This window comes from Hippoglossus hippoglossus, chromosome 9, assembly GCF_009819705.1.
Source record: "Hippoglossus hippoglossus isolate fHipHip1 chromosome 9, fHipHip1.pri, whole genome shotgun sequence".
NCBI lineage: Eukaryota > Metazoa > Chordata > Actinopteri > Pleuronectiformes > Pleuronectidae > Hippoglossus > Hippoglossus hippoglossus.
Genome location: NC_047159.1, coordinates 2,315,807 through 2,341,011, shown reverse-complemented (window position 1 = coordinate 2,341,011; position 25,205 = coordinate 2,315,807). Strand labels below are relative to the sequence as shown.

The following is a 25,205-nucleotide window of genomic DNA, read 5'->3' as shown; positions in this document are numbered from 1 at the left end:
CGAACACATGTGGTTCCAGGGACCAGGGAGACAAACAAACCACCTGCTGTCAGCTGGTGTGAGGGTCGTTTCCCTGTTTTTGGTCCGGTGTAAATCTCACTCCGAACCACACAGAGTTCACCTGGTTCACACGACACGACCTGTTGTCTTGTGATCAGGAGTCTTGCCGTTGTTGTGATTTCAGTGCAGATTTGGGGGGTTTTGCGGGGGGGGGCTTCTAAAACTCAGGCGGAACATCCTGAAGTTTGCACTCGGCTTTGAGACCTGAACCAAACTGGCCTCAACGTGGTGGTTTGCATTATCAGTGCCGTTATTTGGTTCCACCTGAGCTCACCTCTTCCACTCTTTGGGTCAAACATTAAAAAAATCCTCCACAACCTAGTTTCTGTTTCTGTCCGTGTTGTGACTGGGACCAGTCGCTGCCTCTGGTACAGTCTGGCTGCCTCCACATTTACACCCACGTTCTCTGCCCAGACTGGTGAGGAGCTCCAGGACTCGGATCTCGTGCTCCATGCGAGCTTTCTCCCTCCTCTCCTCCCTCTCCGCCGTCTCCCTCTGCCGACGCTCCTCTCGCTCCAGCCACTGGGTCAGGAGCCCCTGGTGCCAGTGAGCCTGCTCCTGCCGCTGACTCTCCAGCTGCACCAGCAGGCCCCGGCTGTCCGACACCAGCCGCTGGAAGCTCTCCAGCAGGTGCTTGAGGACGGGTTCCAGGCCGGGGGACTCAAGGTGATGGCGGCCAGAAGTGGGGAGGGCGTTAGGATCTGGTGGTGCGGGAAGAGGAGAGGCGGTGGACTGGATAAGAGGAGGAGGGGGAGGAGATGGTGGAGGGAGTACTACGTGTGGGGAAGGAGTGCTAAAGCTGTTTTCCACTGGAGAACCTGACACAGGAAAATAAAAAACAGAGCGTGAGACTAGTAATGAGAAGAATATCTTAAAGTACGCTTCCTTTATCACGAGTAAGCAAACAATTCTAACAACGTAATAAAATGGGTGTTAATATAATTAATATGATAATCACTACATACCACTTATTTCAGGATGAACAGTTGATTCCAGATAAACTTGGTGGGCTCTGTCTCTCGGACACTGTGAGAATCCTGCGTCTATGAACTCGAACTCGTCCGTTGAATCTTCTCTCTCCTCCAACTTGACGTCGGAGTTGAGCTGCCAAGACTGACGAGCCCCTCTCAGCTCCAGGGAGCTCGAGCGCTGTCTCCCCGTCCGCCCCAACGGACCAAAATGGTGACCCCCCATCTCAGTACTAGAGTTAAAATCGTGTGGGATACTTCCTGCCCTGTCGATGCCATCCGCCGTCTGTTCTGAAGAGGCAAAAAACGAGCCCCCCTCTCCTCCCGCCGACCTCCGTCCCAGCACAGCGTCCATCTCGGCAAAGTATTTAAAAGTGCACTGCTGCGGGCTGTTGACACTCCTCTGGAGTTTGGCCCTCACGTAATTGGCCTTGAGCGTTTTCACCCGAAGCCGGCATTGGTGCGGACTCCGGGCGAAACCCATTTCACTCATGCGGGCTGAGAGGTGTTTGAAGACATGGCGGTTGCGGAGGTTCTCTGCCAGGCTCTTCTGGACACGCTCGTCGCTCCAGGCGCAAAGCAGCACCTGCGTTTCCTCCACCGTCCAGTTAACGGAGCGCTCCGCCTCTCGTTTCCCTGCACAAAGAGGTTTCAATGGGTCGTTTAAATGCTCTGAACACGTAAACACATGTTAGCAAGTGGATACGCAGTAAGTCCTGACTTTATCAGGGTTAGAATTTTAAGTATTTATTAAAGTCTGAGGTGTTGATTCTAATTTAAGATGTCATACAACATGAAAACGATTAAACTGAAATGTTCAAGAGGAAATGATTTACTGCAGAATTGCTGTATTATGCACAACTTTGTATAGTTTCAGTTATTTATCTTTAAATCTGTCTTTCAATCATATAATATTTGAAATATGTTTATAGTCAATATCTCCATTAGCAGATACGTCTTTACAGTGACAGCTTTGTAGTAGTTCTGGTGGTTGGACTTTCATCCCACTTTTATTATTCCTATGCTCTCGTGTCTGACTGTTTTATGTGATACTTGATGCCTACATTCCCCTCAGGACCAATTAAGTATCTATCTATCTATCTATTAGACAGAGTTAACTCTAGCCAGGTGTACTTAATATACTGAGCGATACACAGAAACAGGCATCTGCTTATTTAACCAGGTCACTGCAGGTTCGAGTCCCCAGGCCTGAGAATAACCACATCACAACCACGTGTCATCATCAACCTTCTTCAGTCTCCTCTGGGGAAATAACCTGTGACTTCTGCTCAGGTGACGACACATCGACTGTAAACCTGCAGGTTTCTAACTCCCACTGACACATAATATGAGAAAAGCTTCACATTCAGATAAAATAAAAGAGTATTACATTACTTTACTGTCTAATAATGACAGTGTCTGTGAGCATGAACCTGGCAGGATTCACCACCACACACTGACTCCAGAGCTGCTCTGCAGGTTTGTGGGTTCACAGTTTGAATTCATGTCAAATCCTCACATTAACCAATCAGAGAGAGAGAGAGAGAGAGAGTTAGCTCACACCTCCACCTGAGAAGCAGGGGGCTAGCTAACATGCTAACTCAGACACATACAGGGTAACACTAGCATCGCACCACAACAAGGGGCTCAGGTGTTGTTGTTGAAGTTAAGATTCATATAAATTAGAATTATAGAAAACAATACATTATTCACCGGCTGTAAAAGCACCGAACCTGAGGCATTTCCGCCTTCTGCAACAACATCCGGAGCTACCGTTAGCAGCTAGCAGCTAGCAGCCCTAGCTACGTGGCCCCTGCTGTGCGATGAGCAGCAGAAAACAACATGTCGGCGGCTCGTGCTCCTCTTACTTCTCGTCGTCGACACGGAGTTTGTGGAGTTGATCATCGGAGGATTCATCTCGACGAGCTGCAGCAATGTAAACAAACGCTCCTCACTTCCGGGTGACGCAGCGCAACGCGTGACGTGATTTCCGGTCAGGCGCAACAGTCAAAATTCAGCAAATCAAGGAAAATCAAAAAAATGTTATAATAATAAAATCAAAAAGCAGTTTTCATACACAGGGTTAGATTCAATGTGCTGAACAGGGACATTTAAAAAAAGCAAATTTTAAATCTAAGAGTGGAATAGAGGAGATTAAAATATTGTAGAGGCAAAAGGAATAAAAATGATAAATCTGTATAAAATAATGAAATAAAAATAGAATAAACTTGTACCTGTGAATAGAATGTTTTTCAACCTGGTTTTAAAAACTGCAATTGATCAATCAGTCCATGATGAACTGAGTTATTGATGTATTGATATTAGGAGTAAAGCTGGACATGGATTGTTGCTTCTCCCTGCTCCTTCAATCATATATTAATTTATGTTTCTCATTAAAAGTCTGTTTATTATTTATTGTTGTTTTGTTCTTCGTATGTTTTAAGGTAAGTGCAAAGTGCTTCACACATGATTTACAATATGATAATAAGACATAAGAAGAAAACAATAAGAGCAAATAAAAGAAACAACTAAAACAATGAAAAACAATTAAAGTCTAATGCACGCCCAGTGGATGGAGCATCATTGTTTCCAGTGCTGTTCTCAGTGGAAACCATTAACAGACCACTCCCCGGAGATCTCAGGGGTCTCACAGGGTTATATTAGACTAACACGTCCTTTATGTATGTGGGAGTAGCTCCATTAAGAGATTTTTAGAAATTGTATAAGATTTTATTACCAAGGTGGGATCTCAACTGGGAAAGTGAAATACCAGGAGGTCAGTGGTTTGATCCCCGGCTCCTTCAGTCTGCATTCCTACTAGGTAGCCTAGACAGCGCTGTATGAATATGTGCATGATTGGGTGAATGCAGTCATGACTGGAAAGGCTCTATATAAATACAGTCCATGGCGTTTTCAAACTACAATGACCCATAGAGAAACAGAGTGTCAGTTTCAAACATCACAGAAACGGCACGACAGTGTGGGGCGGGTTAAGGGAGTGGGGGGGGGGGGGGGGGGGTATAAGTCAAATACTAATGAGGTGTAATCACAGAGACAAAAGCACTGCATGTAAAAAAAATGCGGCCACCTCATTCATTTCAATGAAACAGCAGTTGGCTCAGTGGGATCCCACCACAGGGACCTCGGGCATGAACTGGGCTCCACCTTCACCACAGCACGATACCAGTGTCTGTGAGGGGTCAGGTGATGGACGGGCATTCCAATGGAAACAGAGATTTTAAGTTTGAAAACGCTTCTTTCAAACCAAATCTTAGTAATATGGACGCAGCCAATGTGAGTCCTCGTGTGATCTGCATCTCCAGGTGAGTTTGGACGACTTCTGATGTGAGTCACTACAGTTTTAAAATGTAAAATGTATTCGTGTGGATGTAGCCTAAGGTGCATTTCCCCCCCCTGAGTGCGAACAGTGAGAAATTCATCTGTGCTTTGAATAACAAGAGGAGCCCGTCGGGAGGAAACGGCTCCTGAATGAGGTGATAATGGTTTGTCTCTGCGTTCTCTGCTGGGAGCATTAAGACCTTCCGGAGCCTCTTCTTCTATTTCACGTCTTTCATCCACAATCACAGCGATTACAGGGGGGTGGGGGGGGGTGTGGGGGGGTGAGGTTAAAGTGCTGTTAATGATTCAGTCTGCTCCCGTGCATCACATTTGCATGTTGAGCTTTCAGCCTTTGTTCCGTGACACAGTGACTTTAACAGTAATGTCTTTGTCGTCTTTTCTCTGAGCCCATTTTCCTCTGTCTCCTTATCGTGTTGCACTGAATCATCTCGTCACACATATACATATATATTAAAAAAACTACTTGTTTGGTGAAATTCTCTCCTTTGCCACTTCTCAAAGATTTAGATGCCAAGAGTCAAAATCTTCTGTGTGTTTAATGAGCCATTTTCGCACATGAAAAAAACATATAAATTCACATTTCTGTTCACAGCTCATCTACAACGGCGTCTTATCACCAAAAGCTCTCGAATCTCTGGACAACAACACGTCCAACACCGGCCGATACTTTGAGACATTTTGCACAACAGGCCTGAAAAGGTTTGATTGTGTAGTTTCCATCCTGGGACCAGCGTCAGGCCCTGAAGCGGCAGGTTCACGACACAATGCTGAGCCCATCACAGCATTAGGTAATTACAGAGGAAGAGGGGAGATGAGACAGTCGACTGGACATTCGTCTCTTTACTCACACGCACCTCTGGGCTGTTCCTCACAGGAACATCACACGCTCTTATCTCACAAGCTGGCAAAGTCTCCGACAAACACACGACACACCCCTGGAGAGTCAGGGTCAAGAGCTCGATGCAGCTTTTCTGATTCCATCACTACAAACAGTGAGCCGTGTGTTATTATTCATAAAGAAGCAGTGAGCACAGCGCAGCATCAATGGGAATCACATTCGAGTCGACCTCTTGCAGGAAAAGGATGGAGGGAGGATTCCTGAACATGAATTTTGCAGGAGAACCTGGTGCTGCGAAGTTCAAACCTGAGATGTTTCTATCATATAGGAGGAGCTCGAATTAGTCGTCTGCGTTCTCCTGGAATCTAAAGGACGACGAGTCAACCAAAACAAATAATATATGACCCCAGTGAATGACACAGCACAGAGCCGGCACTGTCTCCTCAGAGGGAAGCGACAGCGTCTACATCTTGTGTGTGATTTGTGGAGCAGAAAACCAGGTCAGCGAGCACAGCGAGGTGAGATGAGGGCGGCTCACACGCCGGAGATGTTTTGCGTCAGCCGAGGCTGGAGTGGAAGCAAAGTGTCCTGCTGCTGCGGAGGCTCAGGATCCCTGACTGCACGCTGCTCTTTGGCGTGGCTCCATCTTCAGCCCTTTCATGTCTCCTGACAACCAGCAGCCGCCGCGTTGTTTAGATCAGACGCTCGCAAACTTTCACACCGCATGCAAACAAAGACTCGACGTGGGAGCTGTGCAGCAATTCCTGGAATCTGTGTTTTCTCTTTCTCAAGCTTTTAGCCTCCCAAGAATCAAAGTGATGTCAACTGGAGCCCTGGTTGCAAAGTGGTGTTCCTGCAGAGCGACAGACTGTAGTAGAAATATTTTATTGATAAAAATTCTCAGTTCTACACTTGAAGATTCAAAGTATCAGCCAACCCTGAAACATTTGCAGAGCTAGAACGTCACTGAATAGTGCACAAGCCTCCACCACCTTGAATTCAATGCACCAAATTACACATACAAAGAAATCAGTTCCCTAAATGTGCCAGATTATTTTTTCATCAAGATCCATGAATTATTCTCTGGGAAATAAAGGAAAATGTCAACAACACATCATATCTCTCAATTTGTGAAAAGTGATAAAAGTAATCCTTGGATTGTGGCTCACGTTTTATCCTTCCAACAAGTTTCTTGGAAATCGTAATCCCACTGACAACAAACACTTATTTTCAGTTTTACGCCCGTTGTGTGTCATCATCATTGTGAGATTTCTGCACAACGTTCGTTCTGTATTCTTACTTGGACTCAATCTGACATTTTACCAGGGGGCTTTACCGGGGAAGTTCCAGAAAATGTACAGAGCAGCTGACTCGGACTTTTGCATTCTCACTTCTCACAATGTCCAGACTTCAGTGAAGGTCTGAAAACTACTTTGACTTTTGTTGCTGCTCGAATCTTTATCTCTTAATTTATTAATTCACTGCCACACATCGACATCCCTCACCATCACAGCTGGTGGCCACGCAAACGGCCCATTTCCAACCCTGCAAACAGAAAAACAAACCTAAAAAACCTGACAGCGCTCGTTAGCAAAAGAAAAACAAAGCTCACATGTCTGTGGGTGGTGATCACGAGCTTATTATGGTCTGTGGATCCGTAGCTTTGATTTGCAGCTGTGCAGCACCAGCCTCTGCAACAGGGCGGGACACCGAGCCACAGGATCTCCAGGAACCGCGGCAGGTCATTTACCAGCCGTAAACGTGGGCTCTGTTGTGATGTGGAGCTGCGAGCTTTACTCTCTCAAATGAATTACAGAACTCTTGGTCCCGCGCCCGGACGCCCTCTAATTTGCTCGCATTTTTATAGTAGCCACCAATTTGCCGAGGCCACTTTGACCAACAGCGAACTTATGGCAGAGCATCTGCGCTTCAAAACATTTCCTATGGACACCAGATGCCTGCATGTGAAAAACATCCCGCCCGCTGTAATGTATTCAACAGCACAGATCAATTAGAGATGAAGTGCCGGGGAGCATCTGGGGAAGTGTGTGGTGACGGTTTGGCTGGAAACACCATGTGAACGCAGATTACTCCACAACTTCTGCGTAAATATCCAGAGGTCACAGGCGACAGAGCATCTTTCTGTTCATCAGCACACGGAGCCAAAATTAACTTCGGCCACGCGTCACACTTCCTGTACTGTACGTCTTATTTGAGTCACAGTCATCTGCCAGTGTGTGGAACTCTCCAGGCATTTCCACCTCGAATTCCTTCTTCCTGTGTTTGCACGAGCTGAAACTTCAAACAGGAACCGAGGAGCTGAAAGTGGAACAAAGACTTTAAAAGGCTCCTAAATATAGTCGCGCTTGGTTGTTGCACATATTTGCGCTCGTAGAAAAATAGCAGCATTACTCCTGGTTGTATTTTTACCAAACTAAATAGGAAATAGTTGCGTAAGAAGCAAACGCCAGAGCTGACTGGTGACATCACAGGGTGGAATGGAAATGTGTTGATTTGCAGGGTCAAGAAACTTTGACACATCGAGGTGGAAGCTGAGCTGAATCAGGTTCAAAGTATTCAACTCAATTCTTGATTTACTTGTTCTTCTGTATTTCTCCTCCACTCAAAAATGTGCTCATTGTTACTTGACTTCCACGTTTGACCTTCACCGAGCAGAACGACGTGTGTGAGGTCGACACGACGATCAGCTGACGAGTGTGAAGAGAGTCAGTGCGAGTGTACGAGCCCGACTCTGACCCACATGAAGACGTGGTATTAACTATAGACTGTTTAAACAGACGTATCGATTCTGGGTCTGGAACGTGAAGCCTTTTAACAGCCAATGAGAAAATGACTCGACTTCTCATTTGATTATAACGCCAGTGAACAAAAAGGAGTTTATGTCTCAGTCTCTGGTTTCAAGTCTTCTTCAACACAGCTGATGTTCACTCAGTAAGTTATGATCCAGTTAGAGACCAATAGAGCAAAAAGCAAACGGTAACGTCAGTGTGGATTTTTAATTTTATGACAGTTCTTCTCCACTGGTTTGTTGATCTGCTTCCAAAGATATGAGATGAGAGATTCTTTTATCAGTTCCACTTCTGGGAAATGGGCAAAATTATCCCATTAGCAGAGGATGGTTTCGATCCATCGACCTCTGGGTTATGGGCCCAGCACGCTTCCGCTGCGCCACTCTGCTGACACACACACTCTGTGGGATTTGAACTAGCAATCACTGGTGGACAGACTGGTGCACTAGGGCTTTGATTACAATACGAAACACAACATATTTTCCTTTCTACATATAATTTAGCTTGAAAAATATGGTGTTGGACACCACCTCATAATTTTCTATATATTTTTTACGTTTCCTTCCCCTTAAGTATTGCATGTTACTTATTATTAATTACTGAAGCTTATTTTTTGACTCTTACTGATGTAATATTGCAAATTTCCCCATAGTGGGACTAATACAGGATTATCTTATCTTGAGAGGAGAATATTATACTTTTTAATTAACCATTTATCTGATGGTTAACGTTTCAGATTCACTTCTTACACTCAAAACCACTGTTTAGAATAAACTATCGCTCTGTATCCACCAGTTATAAGATTAAAAATGCTGCTTAGTCATTAAAACAGTGATAAAATCCTTCATGTAACAAACAATATAATGATATTCTTCTGCATTATGACTGCTTGTATTTGAGCGGATACACAAACAGTTTGTCTGTGAGCTGCAATTCTAGCTCAAGCACAAGCTTTTGTCCAGATATTCCTGAGACAGACAATGAAACCAATAAAGGTTTTTTTCATTCAGTGATCCAGACTTCCCCCCCCCCCCCCCCCCCCCCCCCCCCCCCCCACAGCATCTCTGGATTCCAGGGACTGAGTGGAATGCGTCCCCCATAAGTCACCAGGGCGACCCCCTTCTGGTGTCCGAGGAATTCCCGGCGTTTGGCTGCTCAGACTGTTTTCACAGCGCAGACAAGTGTCCACGCTCCCTCTGGTAAACTGATCCCGACCACACAGGAGGAGCTCCCTCCCCCCCCCCCGAACTACCGTCAATCAACACCTAATACTCCGGGCACAGCTGATCGAAACCACGTGGAGGAACTGCTGCTTCCAATTCGACCAAGAATGTGCTTATATAACTGTGAGAAGAAGAAGAAGAAGAAGTGGGCCACTTCCATGGCTGTGGGCCTCCTATGGATCTGAGTGTATAGGAAGCAGAGTGCGATCAAAGACGGGGGAAAAGAGGGCAAGAGGTAACGGAGAGGATGCAATAACACGACGCGATAAGTAAAACCAGATCGACGCTGTTAACGTCTGCAGCGTGGAACCGTTTGAAATCTCTGGCACCATTAATCAACAGAACTTAATGATATTATCTTCGGCTCTGAGGCAGTTTTACAAGGTCACACTTCATGTTTTATTTCTGCTTCTTTGTGCTGAGTGTTGAAAGACGATCTGTCAACTCTCGTCACATCAACGTCTCACAATCTCACACAACACTTTCACTTTCCTTTTCTCATGCAAACGTTCTGTCTTTTTGTCTTCTGCTGATGCCGAACCGGGGACTTTCGTTATTTAAGATGTTTTCGGGGTCATTGTTGACATGAGGAGAGAATGATTGTGGTCTGCAGGTGGCGGTGATGTGCCAATCATTTCCAATCCTGCCATTAGAAGAAGAAGAGGAAGGTTTGAGCAACAAATACAACAAAAATACTGTTTAGACCATAGACTGGATATAAAGATGGACGACATGACAGTTCCCCAAAAGTGAAGCCAAAACGTCTTGTTTGCCCCCTTGTGGCTGGCTGTGGTATAGGTCATAAATCTGCCTGCTCAGTGTCCAAAAAAAAGCAAAATACACGTCAAATTAACATCTCGTAAAGATGGTTTCTGTCATTTCAGCTAGTTCTTATCACACTGATGCAAATCTTTCGTTGTTCATGTTTATATTTAGTCTGTGGTTTTAAATTGGTCTAATTTACGTCTTTACATACGACCTCAAAACGAGACCCGTTCTCTTGTGTCTACATTTAAAATAGTTTCTAAACATTGTGCGTTATCTCCTCATGCAACAGTTCAATTTGTTTTACGTTTAATTCGACCTATGGGAGTAAAACACATTTCCACTGTAATAGCCTGCAGAGAAACTCAACAACATTTAAAAAAACCCAAAAAGAGACGAGTCGTTGGATCTGATCTGTTTCCAGGATGTGTCTCTGTGTTTCTACAGCTGTCCTCAGCCTCGTCTCCCCCCCCCACTGTCCCTTTACCCCATCATAAAGGACCAGACTCACTCCTTTCTACAGATCAGCCTCAGATCTCACAGACCAGGTCAGACTCTGACGTTTCAGGGGCTTTGGTGCATTGTTCTCACCGGACAGAACAAACACTTGGGAATTCTCTGTGTACGAGTGTTGTTAGTCAGGGATGAAAAAGTCTAATTGAGTTTCCATTCCTTTAGTGTATATGTACACAAAGAGCTTATTTAACAGGTATATATGTACTTATATTACAAGTATTATACCATATACTTATAATATAAGATATACAGGTGCTTATATTCTAAGTATCTCCTACAAATGTCAAGAAAAGTAGAAACTAAGTTTTGGGTAAACATATTTTATGTTTTATATTTTATATTATGTAACCTAGCAACTAATTTCTGTTTATCTGGTAGATGATGGGTGACTGATAATTACCCAATCAGGGAGCGAACGTGGGTGACTGCATAGTTTCCAACAGTCTTGAGTTTCTGTTCGTCCAGACTGAGACAAAACTCCAGGGTTTTCAAAATAAAATGGGATCAGCAGCTTTTCCAAGAAATACTGATGTCATTTAGAAACTGGTTCAGACTCATGGGCCTCACATGTATCTTGGTTTTAATAACACCCTAAAATCAATATGATGTAACGTGTAAAAAAATCCATTTTGCTCATTTTATGTGCGACACATGTCAGCACCACATTTCCACTCTGGTTCTTTTGTGAGAGAAGAAACATTTGTACGTTCCTGTCGTGAAACACCTGCTTCTCCTCATCAGGTCACGATTAAAAAAGAAAAAGCTCGTGATCGCTCTGCCAACGATAAACTATTACCAGACTCGGTTTTTTCTGCAGTGGTTGGAGAACACAGGTGCCGTGGCGTGAAGACGAGCGATGAAGACGAGCGATGAGGACGCAGCAGCGTCGCCAAACACTAATATCATTAACTCATAAAAACACAGAGGAGCACGGCTGGGGGAGCAGAGGTGACTGGTTAATTAGCCTGAGCAGCTGGTAGACTGAGGTGTGTGTGTGTCTGTGTGTGTGTGTGTGTGTGTGTGTGTGTGTGTTTTATTGGTTTGACACAATGATCTAATACATTGTCAGAGCAGAGGGTGATAAATGACTTATTCACAAAAATCATAACAAATAAAATCATTCACCTCCTTGTATAAGAATATAGATTTTTGCCTTTGACGCCTTTTCAGATGTAAGAATGTGATGTTTTTACTTCCCAGCCACCGACAACAGAAGAATAAGAATAATCATATCTTCTTTGCACATTAGATTTGTCTGTAGTTCTTATAGATCTAATGAAAGTTTATTGAATAAATGACCTTATGGCCTTTGAATTAAATAAAATAAAAAGGTCTTTCCAACACATTTCACATTCAGTGCTCACAACAAAGCTTATCATCGACTTCCATCCTAAAATATCAGAGTTTATCAAATATAATGGAACAATGGTATTTAACTCCTCTCACGTCCAAACAGAGCGAGTCACATATTCCCTGAATCTCTATTTATTTCATGTGTTTGCGTTGGGGGGGAAGTGACTTGAGGAAACCAGGGAAACAATGAGACGCCACCAAAACAAACCGCCCCACCCAAATCGACCCAGCTCGACCCATCCTCCTCCTCCTCCTCCTCCTCCTCCTCCTCCTCTTCCTTCTCTCTCTCCCCTCCTCCCGTCATCAGGATGACGACAGCCGGGGGGGGGGGGAGGCGGCCCCGCCCTGGATCAATAGAAACAGTCAGCGTGTGTTTATGTGCACAAAAGAATAAGGAGAAGCAGAAACTGTGTTTACATGAACTGAACTAATGTGAAATCAGCGTTCACATGCAAATATAAGTAATCCGATTACTGAGGTGACATATTGCTAGATTAGAAAAAGGTTTTATTTCAAGAGACAAATAGAAAAAAGGCTGTTTTTTGGAGATTTAAAAGTATCTGGAGTGAAATACAGCCGAGGTTCCACCATTTAACTTCAGGTATTCATATGTTGTGTCTAGCAGAGTGAGAGGAGGCTCCTAGCAAAGTGGAGCTACCGTTACGTGCTCCCGGAGCCATGTAGAGAGTGTGTAGCCACCAGAGTTAGGTCTAATGTTAACTAAGCACATGTGGAGATGTTTATGTTGCCTGTGAGTCAGCACAGAGCTCAGGCTCAGAGTCTGAGTTGTGATTCGGTCCGTTAGGTTCCTGATTGCTGCTGGATCTCAGCACCGATCCATCGATATTTTCCCTTGGAAGTAAAACTGAAAAGTGTGAAGCTCTGGACCGAACACAGTAGATGTGAAATTGGCCCCCGAGACTCAGAGACTCCAGTTGGGAGTCAGCGACAGAGTTACTTATTGAAAAATGTGTTTTTTGGCAAGTGACAGATGATGGAAGTGTTTCTGTTCCATTCCCCAAACCTTCAGCTGACTGAAGCTGCGGGTATCAGAGGAATGGATTTTTCAATTTTCGTCCTCCACTTTATCAGGAAGACAATTTTTGAGAGGGAAACGCATTTTTCTCTGAGATGAACGAGCTGCACGAAGACGCCATCATGAGTCTGACCTGCTCTTAATGTTTAGGCGCTCACAGCACATATAGAGTTAGGTAAAGAAAGTGTCGGTGTTTTAAATCAGAGACAGGAAATGTTGACTTTACCGACTTATAACTGAAAAACATTACATATTTCAGGCTATGTTTTAAACTCTCCTTCCCGGCCTGTCCACCGGTGTGATAATAAATCATTGTACCTCTTGCAAAAATGGTGCAATCACGGTCAAACGTAGCGTTCAACCACTTCTGGGCTCTGCAGATGTATATCAGTTTATATTTCTTGGCACGGCCGCCATCGAAAACGCACACTACATGCGGAGCTACACCTCATTTAGAGAATATTTATTATTGCCCAGATGTGGTTTTTACATTCTTTTTCAACAGACAGTTTAGTTTAAGGGAAGAAATAATGGGAGCGGTGAAAGAAAAAGGGCAGCGGAATCAAGTTGCTCTACTTTCACTGATCACTGATAAATGTCACAAACTGCAAAACACGTCATGTTATCTGAGGTTTTCTCTCCGGTGGAGCCGCCCTGGGCTTTGAATCACTCATCTGGTGACGCACACACGGGAAAAAATGGATAAACAGTCGGATGCAGGGGATTCTTCTGCATGGTCACGTCCCCAGTGTGTGTCTGCAAGTGTGTACCGACCTGTGTGTGTGTGTGTGTGTGTGTGTGTGTGTGTGTGTGTTCATCGGCATTGTGACTAATGAGTCTCAGGCCCAGCAGGTTACAATTCAACTACCTCCGACAAACACACAAACTCACATGCATGAATTCTCCCAACTCACTCACTCACTCACTCACTCACTCACTCACTCACTCACGCATACAGTAGGAATGTGATCTGCAGGAGAAGCTCTGGGCCGATGGCTCTTCTGCAAAGTGCCACACGGAGACGGGCGGCTGCCGTCGTGAGCTGCAGCTGCAGAGGAACACTACAGCCCCCCCCCCCTGAAAAAAATACAAGTGCACCACTAATCTGCGGATACACAATCTCAACGGCTCCTTTCATGCACCGGTCCGGCCCTGGAGAGAGATGGAACCACCCACACAAAGAAAAATGGAAGAATGTCCAGGATTACATAATTTGTGGGCTTTATGTAAGAGCAAGGGCGAGTCAGTGAGTTGGAACGGTCCTTTTTAGGGCTCTTCTCTCTCTCTCTCTCTCTGACTGGGTGACTGGATGGGTGGATGGTTCGTGTGCCACTGGCGATGCCCCAGAGCAGTACCTCTGTGACAAAGACTGGCACAGATGGCGGCCCAGGGCTGGCTGCCGTTCAGGGTACCAAATGGCATGCCACAACAGGTCCAGATGGACTCGGGCTCTCGGTTTTATTTTTGCCTCTGAATAGATGGAGGATAAACAGCGAGGCAGACACGGGAGTGAAGGAATAAGAGAGAGAGAACAGGGGAGGCGGGAGGGGGGGGGGGGGGGGGCAGAGGAACAGGGAAAAAATAAACACACGGAAAAAAAAGGATCTGGTGGAGAAGTGGCAGCGTGAAAAGACAACGAGACAAACAAATCGATCAGGCTCTCTTCCAATCTGTCCACTTTGTTCTTCACAGGATTCACCAGCTGCATCTTTCTCCAGCTTCCCAGCATCAGAGCTGAGTCACAGAAGTGAGGCCTGGTGGAAGAGTATCTGACTGAAGGAGAAATAGTGTGTCTGCAGGAGTCTGCCACTTTATTTTACTATTAAATATCCTCTTTCTCCTCGGGTATAGTTATTATAGAAACTACTGTACGATTTGTCTCTGAACATATGAAGGTGAGAAAGCACAAGTAGATTTCCAGAAATAGCCACAGGTGGTTCTCGCACATTTCTGCTGGTTTCCAATTGGCCCAGATGAGACGTTTGATTGCTGCCTATGGTCCAAACCTGAGAACGTGTACAGCACGAGGGAGCGGGCGAAAGGAAAAGTACAAATTTGAGAAACGAAAGAAAGTCCTCCTCGTTCTTTGTGTGGACTATAAGTGTCTGAAGGCTGCGAGCGATTGAGTGTTATTCCACAGACCAGCCTTCGAGGCAGCAGCCAGGGGATCGAGGCGGCTTTCAGAACTCATGTGCTAACAAATTATTTTCTCCTGCAGGATATTACATTTTCTACAAGAGTCAGGTTTCCTTATAAAACATACAACCCACAGGAAATTCTCTAATGCACTGCGGCACTGAACTTAACCTGGGACGACCTTTGAGCTGCGGTATCCAGGTTAACGTGGAATCGGAGGATAGAAGGGTTTGAAAGAGACGTCTGTCCAGTGTTGAAGTTTGACGTGGCACAACCTTTGTGAAATAGCTCCATGGTTTCATTCATCCAGGGAGGAAGGGAACCCGCTGCTCCCTCGTGACCATCCACAAATCAGGGAGCAGCTCAGTCTATTCTTAGAATGAGATTTTTTCCTCCTCACAATTAGAGTCAATCGGTGCAGATTCTGTTTAATAATCTCTGCAGCATGATTACAAATGGATTTCTATTCTGAGGGCAGCAACGGGCGACACTGGGTTCGCTGAAGGAAGCGGGAAACCCTCAACCCCGCCCCCGACATGAGTCCAAAAATAAATCCAAAGATACAGAATAATGGTCGTGAACAACCACAGAGCATCCGAAGCTTGGCCGTCACAGGTCTGTGCTCGGATGGGCTTCTACTGGATATTACATTTTCTTAATAATAAGGATTAAAACAGTGTCTATTGAAGACGATTGTTTGGTGAAGCAATCCTGGATCTGCACCAAAATTGAATGGGTTCTTCCTCCACCCATTCCGCACTCTTCCACTAAGTTTCGTAGTAATCCATCGGATAGTTTTCGTGTGATCCTGCTACCTAACAAACAAACCGTGGCAGATTTAATGATAAGGGCCTTAAAGCAAAAGTAAAGGTTACTGAGCAACAGCGCCCTCTGCAGCCACAGGGGATAATTAATTCTGTTCAGCTCTGAGCAGTTAAATGTTTCTTTAATATGCAGAAAGCAAAACCTATCAAAAAATTGCACACAATACAGTTTTGGAACTGGATGTTATTATAGGGCCCAGCAGCTCACTCGGCCCCCGGGAGCCTCCCAGGTTAATCTGTCTGTGTGTGGCTGAGACCACCGGGAGCGTCTGCCTCCTCCTAACCAGCAACCTACTGAATACCAGTTCCTAATAGTTATTGGTTCTTATTAATTGGCTCAATGATGCGTTTGCGTTGCTTCCCCCCGTCGTCAGGTGTGCGACCAGCAGCTGCTCCAGGTACAAAGTCAAAACGACCCGGTACAAACATGCAGCTGCGCCTTGAAGGCATCGCGCTCACGTCTCTGCTGCAGGATTGCCGAGCGGCTTGATCATGTTCAGAAAGTAGACCACACGGAGTGAGCCATGAATTATTAAAGCTGCAGTAGTATATCGCAGATGAGGCATAACTAGGGCACATTCCAGCACCGCGACTCGGGGCTTCTGGGAGTTTCTCTGGGAGATGGAATGCGTAGTCGGTTGCAGCAGGACAAACTGTACTGTGGCACAGTGTACCCGTCTGCACTGTAACACGCTGTTCCTCCTCTTCCTCCGCATCCTGTGTCAACCCTGCTCGAGTTAAGTGTGTTTGCACTCGAGGTGTTCCAGGCAATGTGGGTCGCTGACGTCGTGTTTTGGCCCCGCGGAGGGAAAAGGAAGCCGGGCCTGCGTTCAGCTGCACCCTGACAAGGTGCCACACCCACATGAATTACATCTACATTCACAATGTATATATGACATATGTGTTTTTTACGATGCCAAAACAAATAATCAAACACGTAAAATAAGCTGCAAGAGGCTGATAATTTGTATTTTCTGTTTAGTTTTGAAAACGTTCCAAATATTAAGTGTTTTTCCCCAAAAGGAAATTACAGAGATTAGCACTAAATTAAAGATAAAGCTCCGTCATTAACTCCAGCGACGCCACAGTGTTGGACGCAGATGGATACAGGAAAGAAAATGACAATAAAATTGAATATAGAGGAAGAGTCAAATGATTCTTGCTGCGTCTGTGGCCACATTTTCCAGAGCTGTAAACTCCTGACTCAGTATTTTTAAACTGTTCCCTCAGTGTGATGATGAAACATTATAAGAACTGTGCTCGTAGCCACATTTTGTATATTTAAAAAGTAACTTCAAACCCAACTCTGATTCTCTGCCACAGACATCTTCCCTCAGAACTTTATAATAAAAACAATAAAAGCTTATTGCAGCTGTACCAGTTTGTGTGGTTCTTTTTCATCCATCTTTATATTCTGCTGCGTCTCTCCTGAGAAACATGTTTGGATGCAGTAGGATGAAATCGGTGGAGAAGGTGAATTCATCATTGTTACCTCCTGTAATTGTGCTTTGTGCAAAAACAAACTTCCATTTAACTTTTTCTCACTTCGTAGTGAAGATTTTGTTTCACGCAGATTTTTGCCAGTTTAGCGTTTTTCCCCGACTCGAAACAGAAACTCACACCTCGTGGGAAAAGATGTCTGGAGAAGATCTGACTCTCACCTCAGACACGTCATCAACAGACAAAAGCCTCTGTGGAAGTCCCTGTGCGATGGAGTCCACACGTGGAGTGTGACTGGGATGTAAGACACAACGTAAACAAGGTCCCCGAGGACACGAGATGTTCTCTGCAGTAGGTTAATCCCCAGTAACTTATATAACCGTCAGCTGGAGCACTTTAAAGAAAGAGCGGAGAGGATGATCCTTATGGATTACTGCGGACTCAAAGACCACAATCTGTCGGTGCACGTAAGGAGCTGTGTGTGTGTGTGTTGGATGAGTTTTAATGTAAAGAAAGGAAACACAAAGTGGGAGTAACACAAACGAGCCCGTCACCTCAAACTGAGAGCTTCACCCCGTTTGCCTGCGTGAACTTCCAGGCAGGATTATCACATCCCAGACTGGGGGAGTCGATACTCGTGTCCTTGAGGGGGAAGTTTCTCTGAAGTTGCTTCAAAGAGAACAAACTTCTTCATGAAAGAAGCTTCTCTGCTCTCTGAGCAACGTGCACGTCCACTCAGATGTTGTTTGAGTCTGCTCAGACATGATGATGCATCACAGAAGCTCGGGGCTTCTCGCTCGGTACCAAGCCTCCGTATGATGCGTCTTTATTTAGTGAATAATCTCCCCACGATCTTTTCCTGTCATGTATGAGTCACGTCTTCTGTAACATTACAGCGTCCGTGACGAGGCGGTGACTTCACGGTGCCGACGCTCTGTCCCTGCAGAGGTTCATAGATGTTAATCCTCATAATTAAAAAGACGTTTTAACATGTTTTTTTATTTATTTTAGGAAAGATCACAACGATCTATGCATTATATAATAACATTATAAAATAATCAGTATCTGGAGCATATATTTGGTTTTCTTACGTCTTGGACCAGGAAGAAACTGGAATGAGGTCACTGCGACCTTTGACCCTTGACCACTGAAATCTAAAATCTGGAAAAGTTCCAGAAAATGAAACTGACTCATTTGCGTTTTCACATCCAGCTCCTCCGGAGAATTTCAGGAGATGTCTGGACTTCAGTGCGTGGAAGCAGAGAAAAGACTGATCTTCCTGTGCGGTCAGCGACGCCACACGAAGATCAGATCATTTCACGGGAAGCAAAGTGCCCTGATATATATTTTTGTTTTCCATTTCTCCAACATGGTGGCAGACGTCGCTCGTACTGGATACAAGTCTCCGAAGACGCCGTGACGAGCTGCTAATTGAGAATCCGTATTCTACTTTGTGCTTTATGTCACTTTTCTCCTCTCGCCTCATCTCCTCAGCGTTTCTTCTTTGCTCACCAGGGAATCCCATCCTGACAAGCCCCCCCACCCCCCCATACAAAGCCAGGGGAAGTTTGTTCTTCTCCGCGGGGAGAATAATTAGCCTCATCTTCCTCCGCTCGCCGTCTCCTCTCCACCCTCCTTCATGCCTGTGGCAATGTGTGTAAATGAGCTCATACCATCGCTGCTAGAAAGCTGGTGCACGCTTCGGCTGCATAACAAAGAGTTCGGCTTTTGTTCTGTCGGAGAGAGACGCAGTTTTCCAACCGCCTCAATGTCATTCGCAAAGAAAAACCCAACAACTCTTAGAAGTAATCAGATGTTTAAAGCAGCCGAGAGGAGACGAGGATCAGGGCGGAAAGATGCAGCATAAATATTATCTATAAATATTCAGTCAAATCCAGCTCCAGTGTAACTAGGTGTTTTTGATGATGACATGTGATCACATTTAAATATTTCCGGAGAAGCCAATAAATAGATTTGAATGAAAACAACAATATAAAATATGTAAATGTAAAATCTGGTGTCAGTTCGAGACGAAAATGTGTCTGAGCAAACACAAAGCTGCAGCTGTGATCTGATTGGAGGTGTATGACAGAGGTTCAACATCCTCATCCTCATCTTCATCATCATCTTCACCATCTTCATCATCATCATCCTCATCATCTCTATGGAAACTACGGCTGAAGGTTGATATCTGATAGCTGCTATGTTTGCAATATGTGCTGCTAGTCTCCACAAATCATGGAATTACACACAATGCACTCATACAAATATGTAAATATATTCAAAGCATGAAATATTGGTGGAACACATATTTAAATGTTTATTTTACTTTTCAAACAGCCTGAAACCTGGTATCTGGTTTGCATATTTAAAATTCTCTCGTCAGGATCTTTAAGACGTTAATTATCTCAATTAAACAAATAACGGACGTCTACAATGATCCACATTTCCATCCGGCTCCCTGAACCGGGTCTTAGAGTCTTATCCACACTGAGCACACAGAGCAGACCGGTCCTCTGGCAGAGCGGCAGCTGTGGTCAGCTCTTCAAAAGCAGCATCGTGGAATGATTGTGCTCAAAGCCGACAGCAGGAGGTTCAAATGTGGCCTTTGCAGATCAAACGGCTCCTGTCGCCTCGGGGCGCCCGGGCCAGGCTCGCTGAACCGTGGCATTTGGAGCTCGCACAGTGAGATATGAATATGTAGCTGTGAGTTTCTTGAAGAACAAAAAAAAGTCCTCGACTTCCTGTGTGGATATGGGTTAGAGACAAACCAGGACAGGGGGAGGTTGCAGAAGGGACAGAGGAAGCCTGAAGTCAGAGAGACACACCGGTGACCGGAGGGTTCGCTGCTCCCCGAGTCCCAGACCTGACAGAGGAAACTCACTGGGAATACAGAGTAATGCTGTTTTCTTTCCTCAGCACTGCTGTCACGCTGCCCTTGAGCAAGGAACTCAATTCTCAATTGGCCGGCTGCAGCTTCAGTAATTGTACTCAGCAGTTCCCAGTGCAGCAGGAACATCTAATATGGAGGGATGATGCAGGAAAAAGCACAAAGCATCACTTCACTAGTTCTGTTTGTCATTACTACTGACCTTCATCAACCCTGCCTCCTCCGTGTTAGGAGATAGGACATGGACCAAACTAAAAAGTCAAATATATATACACATTTAAATAATTTTAGGTAATTATTACACTGATGTATGTTCATTTTTCCATCAAGATGGCAGCGTGATTATCCATGATATTTTGGTTTCATTTTCTGATTGTCGGAAGAAGTGGAGACGCGTCATCCATCGTTATATACAGTCTATGGACTTTATATATAGTATATAGACTTTATATACACTTTATGGACGTTATATAGACTCTATGGATGTTATATAGAGTGTATTAAAATAAAATATTGTTTTTTCCCCCCTTTTTTGGTAGTTTTACTTTTGTTGAAGGGTGAAGAACGGAGGATGTTGCCCCTTGTTAAGATCTATAAGTGATTGATGAATATGGGCTATACGAATATAATGTGATTGATTGATTGATTGATTGAAATGTGCTAAATTGATAAACAGCTGTTAATGCTAACATTAGCTATGAAGCAATAGCAAAAACGTACATAAAGCACCTTTAAAACACATAAACGCTCGAGTAAAGCAGCACATTTATCAAACTTGCTCCCTGGATCCTCACAACTACATCCGGGCTTCTACTGTACGATATCTTGACTTCACTTCTGGACAAATGGAGGAAGTGGAGACCCGTCGTCCATCTTTATTGTCAGTCCATGACGCCGCTGAGCGTCTCCTCATTACATAACGATGCTCCACATCAGAGGTCACATCCTGTATCAAACTCTAATCTGTAGATGTGAGGGGTCCAGCATCTGAGAGTCCGAGGAGGAGCTGCCTCCGGCCCTCACTGATCCTCGCCAGCATCAAGGGCCCGTTAAATAACCAGTGTTTGGAATCTGCACGGCGTGACCCACGACTGTTTATGTAACTCTTGTTCCAGGGCCCGAGCTCTGAGGCGAGAGCGGGTCGCTGTGCGATGGAAAGTCGTCGGGGCTGATATCGGTCTCGCCGTTTAGTTCCACCACAGTGAGCAGTTCACAGTGGAACAGGTTCAACAGAGCAGCACTCAACAGATCTGGAGTCTGGTCTCAAGAAAACACCGTAAGGTCATGGATTTGTTTTGGTCTTGGTCAAAAGTCTGCGACAAATATTGTTGCCTTGAAATACGGTTCACACATTCACGCCCCTGTCATCACGCTGACCTGGATCAACCTGCGATCCACAAACATGCAGTTACCTGGAGAAACCACAGCACGACAGACCGGACTCACACACACACACACAGCCACTGGGTCAGTACTGTTTCTATTAGTTCTGATCAAAGTGCATCCGGAGCTCTGTCAAGGATTCGGTCAGATTTTCGGGCCCCGTTCACTTTTTCTTTGATCAGTTTGATCCCGATTTTAAATTTAAAAGAAAATCTCCCATAAATTATTAAGTGAAAGTTCTATCACGACCGACTGTGCAGACATCACAGTCGGTCAGCATCACGCACACAACGCGGAGAACTCCGGCCTCCTTTGATAAATGAAAAAACGAGTTTAGTGAAGTTTGAAAATCATGTTATATTCCTCATATATCAACATTGTGTTGTATCTGCACTGCATCAAAAAACCTCTAACCCTGCGAAGCCCTGACTGAACAACAGGCTCTACAAACTGGACGAGGTATTTAAATATATTTACGCTTCGTCACGAGGTGCGTTTACATCCACATTTTACAATCTTGTAATATCACAATAAATGGCTTGGGAGAGGTTGAACAGTTAAGGGTTGATTCCCTTTTAAGAGGACAACAAGGAAATCACCGTTGACTGGATCTTCTTCTCGTTTCTTTCTCTAATGTTTCACCTCTCTGGTCGAGCCCCAGGTGTTTATGCTGCTCTCCGCTGTCTAATTGGTCAATTATCATGATTGTGTGGTGGGCTGCAGACACACACACACACGCACACACACACACACACACACACACACACACACACACACACACACACACACACACACACACACACACACACACACACACACAAACCCTTCCATTATTCATTCTGCTGTGGAGGCAGACTCTTTTCTCACCACAGCCCACCTAAGGGAGTTATTAGAGAAGTGGGAAATGAGTCGATTCCTGATCCCTCTCTATGTGTTTGAACCCGACCTCCATGTCCCCCACACACACACACACACACACACACACACACACACACACACACACACACACACACACACACACACACACACACACACACACACACATGCACAGTTCACTTTCAGAGTCAAATCCATCGGAAGTAAAGAATGGAAACAACTGACTGTATCTGAAATCTGGTATTTAAAGAGGAAACTATTGGGAGTAAAACGTGGAAACAGGTTTTTATTTCTTGTGCGTCTTCATAAAATAAAACAAATATATTTACTCATCAGAATAAAATCAAATGACCATGGGACCAGCCTGGTGAAGAAGCTGTGACACTCAGAGAATGGAAGAAATGTTCAGAATGTTTTCTGACAGGAATTCTTCTAAATGAGAGCGAGCATATTTTATTTTTTGTAGATAACTACAAGGTCGGACAGATGTTCTCAATTCCACGGAGATAGAATCTAATCTGAAGCATTTTAAACTGTGGCTCATCTCCCTCTGAGGATTAATAAAGACATGATGCTCCTGTTCGTCCGAACTGTCTGTTTCTGTTTCTGTGACTGTGTTGCACATCAGACTGTAAATAAAGAAGAACGCCGCGTCTCCACTTCCTCCCACTGTACAAACACGAAGCCAAAAATATCTTGGATACAGGAGGCGGAACACGGAGAGGAGCCGAGGTCGAGGACAGAAACCATCTTGGAAAACATCTCATTTTCCTAGTTTGGCCCATGTCCCATCTGTTAACATGGAGGAGGCTCCACCTCAGCCCTGATGTGTCATGTGCAGCAGCTGCAGCTCACATTCCAGAGGATGCTTACATACCAAACATACATGGACCCTGACCTCCGGATAACAGGAGCATCCCTCACGCCGCGGCTCGGCTCTGCCCTCACACGCCCTCAGTGAACGTGGAGTCAAGTCCTTCACGTTAGAATGTGAAGGGGATTCGTCGTTTGCAGATTATTTTTGGGATTTGAAAACACTTTGGCCTCTTCGCACCTTATCCAGCACGAAAGCTGCAAACTGAAATTCATCATCTGTGGTTATTCACTGCTGCATTTCGTTTGTCAGTTGTAACCATGAACACAACACGTGAGCTTCAGAGACACACATGTGTATTAATAATTAATAATTAGCAGTTCATTGTTTTAACTCCATTAAGCGCCGATTGATTTACGTGTGACTCATGATAAACATAAAGAATAATGGCTACAAGTTTAGGTTTTAACGTCACGCCTTACACCATCACCGAGGTGGAAGCAGCTCTGCAGCACAACCCTCTCGTTAAGATTCACAGGATTGAAGATTTGGTTTGCAAATTAGGGGACACACACGCACACGCACACACACACACACACACACACACACACACACACACACACACACACACACACACACACACACACACACACTGTAAAAACCCTGTCAATCACCACACAGGAAGCAGGAACAGTGAACCTGCAGCTCCACGATGGACGAACAGGTAGAAATGAACCTGCTAATTAATCAGTCATTAATTATGTGGCAGCTTTACGACGAGGGAACTGAAAACAATCGACCTTATTACACCTCAGCAAACGACGGCACGCTGACCTTTACAAATCAATGAGAGCAGCCGGGGGGGGGAGGGGGGAGGGCATTATGCAGATGTGCTAAAAAATAAACCAGAGACACGCCCCCACACCTCTGGGAGATGTGAGGGTGTTATATATGGTTTTATATCTCCAGGATTAAAAACATTAGCTGGAATAAAGAATATATCTGATGTAGATCCAGTCGTTACAGTTCATCACAATCACTGTATCAACACTTCATTGTAAACACACATAGACGACGTCAGCAGCACGTACGTGTGGAATATTTGATTTGTACATTTGTGTGGTCGTGAAAGTGGAAGTTTTTGTGTTGGAGCAGGAGCCTCAAGGACTTTATTCATCTTGTGATGAGTGTTGAACGCAGAAAGTCACACAACGTTTTTTTCTGTTTCATTATTATTTATGACCAAACAAACATTAAAAAACGTTCAGCGTTTGTATTCTGACGACGTACGAGGAGCTGGTGACATCATGACATGATGTCGGTCTCGGTGGTGTGACATCATCGCGTCATGGATTTCCAAGCATCTCAGCGACTCAGCGCTCACACTGTGTTTACAACAGGGAACGCTTTGTCTGATTTTATTTATTGGATTTTTTACTGACTCTGTGACGCAGCCTTGGGTACTTTGATAAGAGCTTCATAAATTCAAGTCATTATTATTATTATTAATGTCTTGTTTGTTTCTGTAGAATCTCCAGGGTTCAGTACCTCGTAACAACATTTACATGGACACCAATAATCTGACTCTTGACCTTATTATACGATATGATTTATATTACAATGTTTATTTGATTTGCTAATAGAATATTCCATTCATGCCCGTTTACATGTTACAGAGCAGAGTGCGATTATGACTCAGATCAACTTCATGTCCGACTTCCTGTTTACACTCAGGTCATGTGTTGTCGAGCAGCTGGTAACTCCCTGAAAATCATAATTAGATCAAGACGTATTCATGTCCACATAATGTGACCAAGGTCAGAATAAACTGAATATCTTATTTATATTCTGACTCTGTCACTTTGGGCTCTGACAGATTATAACAAGCGGTTTTTAATATCTCCTGACATTCG

At 44.6% G+C, this 25,205-nt stretch overlaps 1 protein-coding gene and 1 non-coding gene across 2 annotated transcripts; both read right to left on the bottom strand.

Annotated features, from left to right (window-relative positions):
- Positions 1 to 264: 264 nt before the first annotated feature.
- LOC117767432 lies at positions 265 to 3,018 on the bottom strand. The gene is made up of 3 exons (XM_034595063.1): positions 2,897 to 3,018; positions 1,026 to 1,664; positions 265 to 878 (listed from the first exon to the last, which is right to left on the bottom strand). Exons 1-3 carry the CDS (start codon positions 2,943 to 2,945, stop codon positions 379 to 381), a joined length of 1,188 nt encoding a protein of 395 aa, XP_034450954.1. The 5' UTR covers positions 2,946 to 3,018; the 3' UTR covers positions 265 to 378.
- A 5,335-nt stretch (positions 3,019 to 8,353) lies between these two features.
- On the bottom strand, positions 8,354 to 8,425 carry trnam-cau. Its single transcript has one exon. It is a non-coding gene; the product is annotated as a tRNA-Met (tRNA).
- Between the last annotated feature and the right edge of the window lie 16,780 nt (positions 8,426 to 25,205).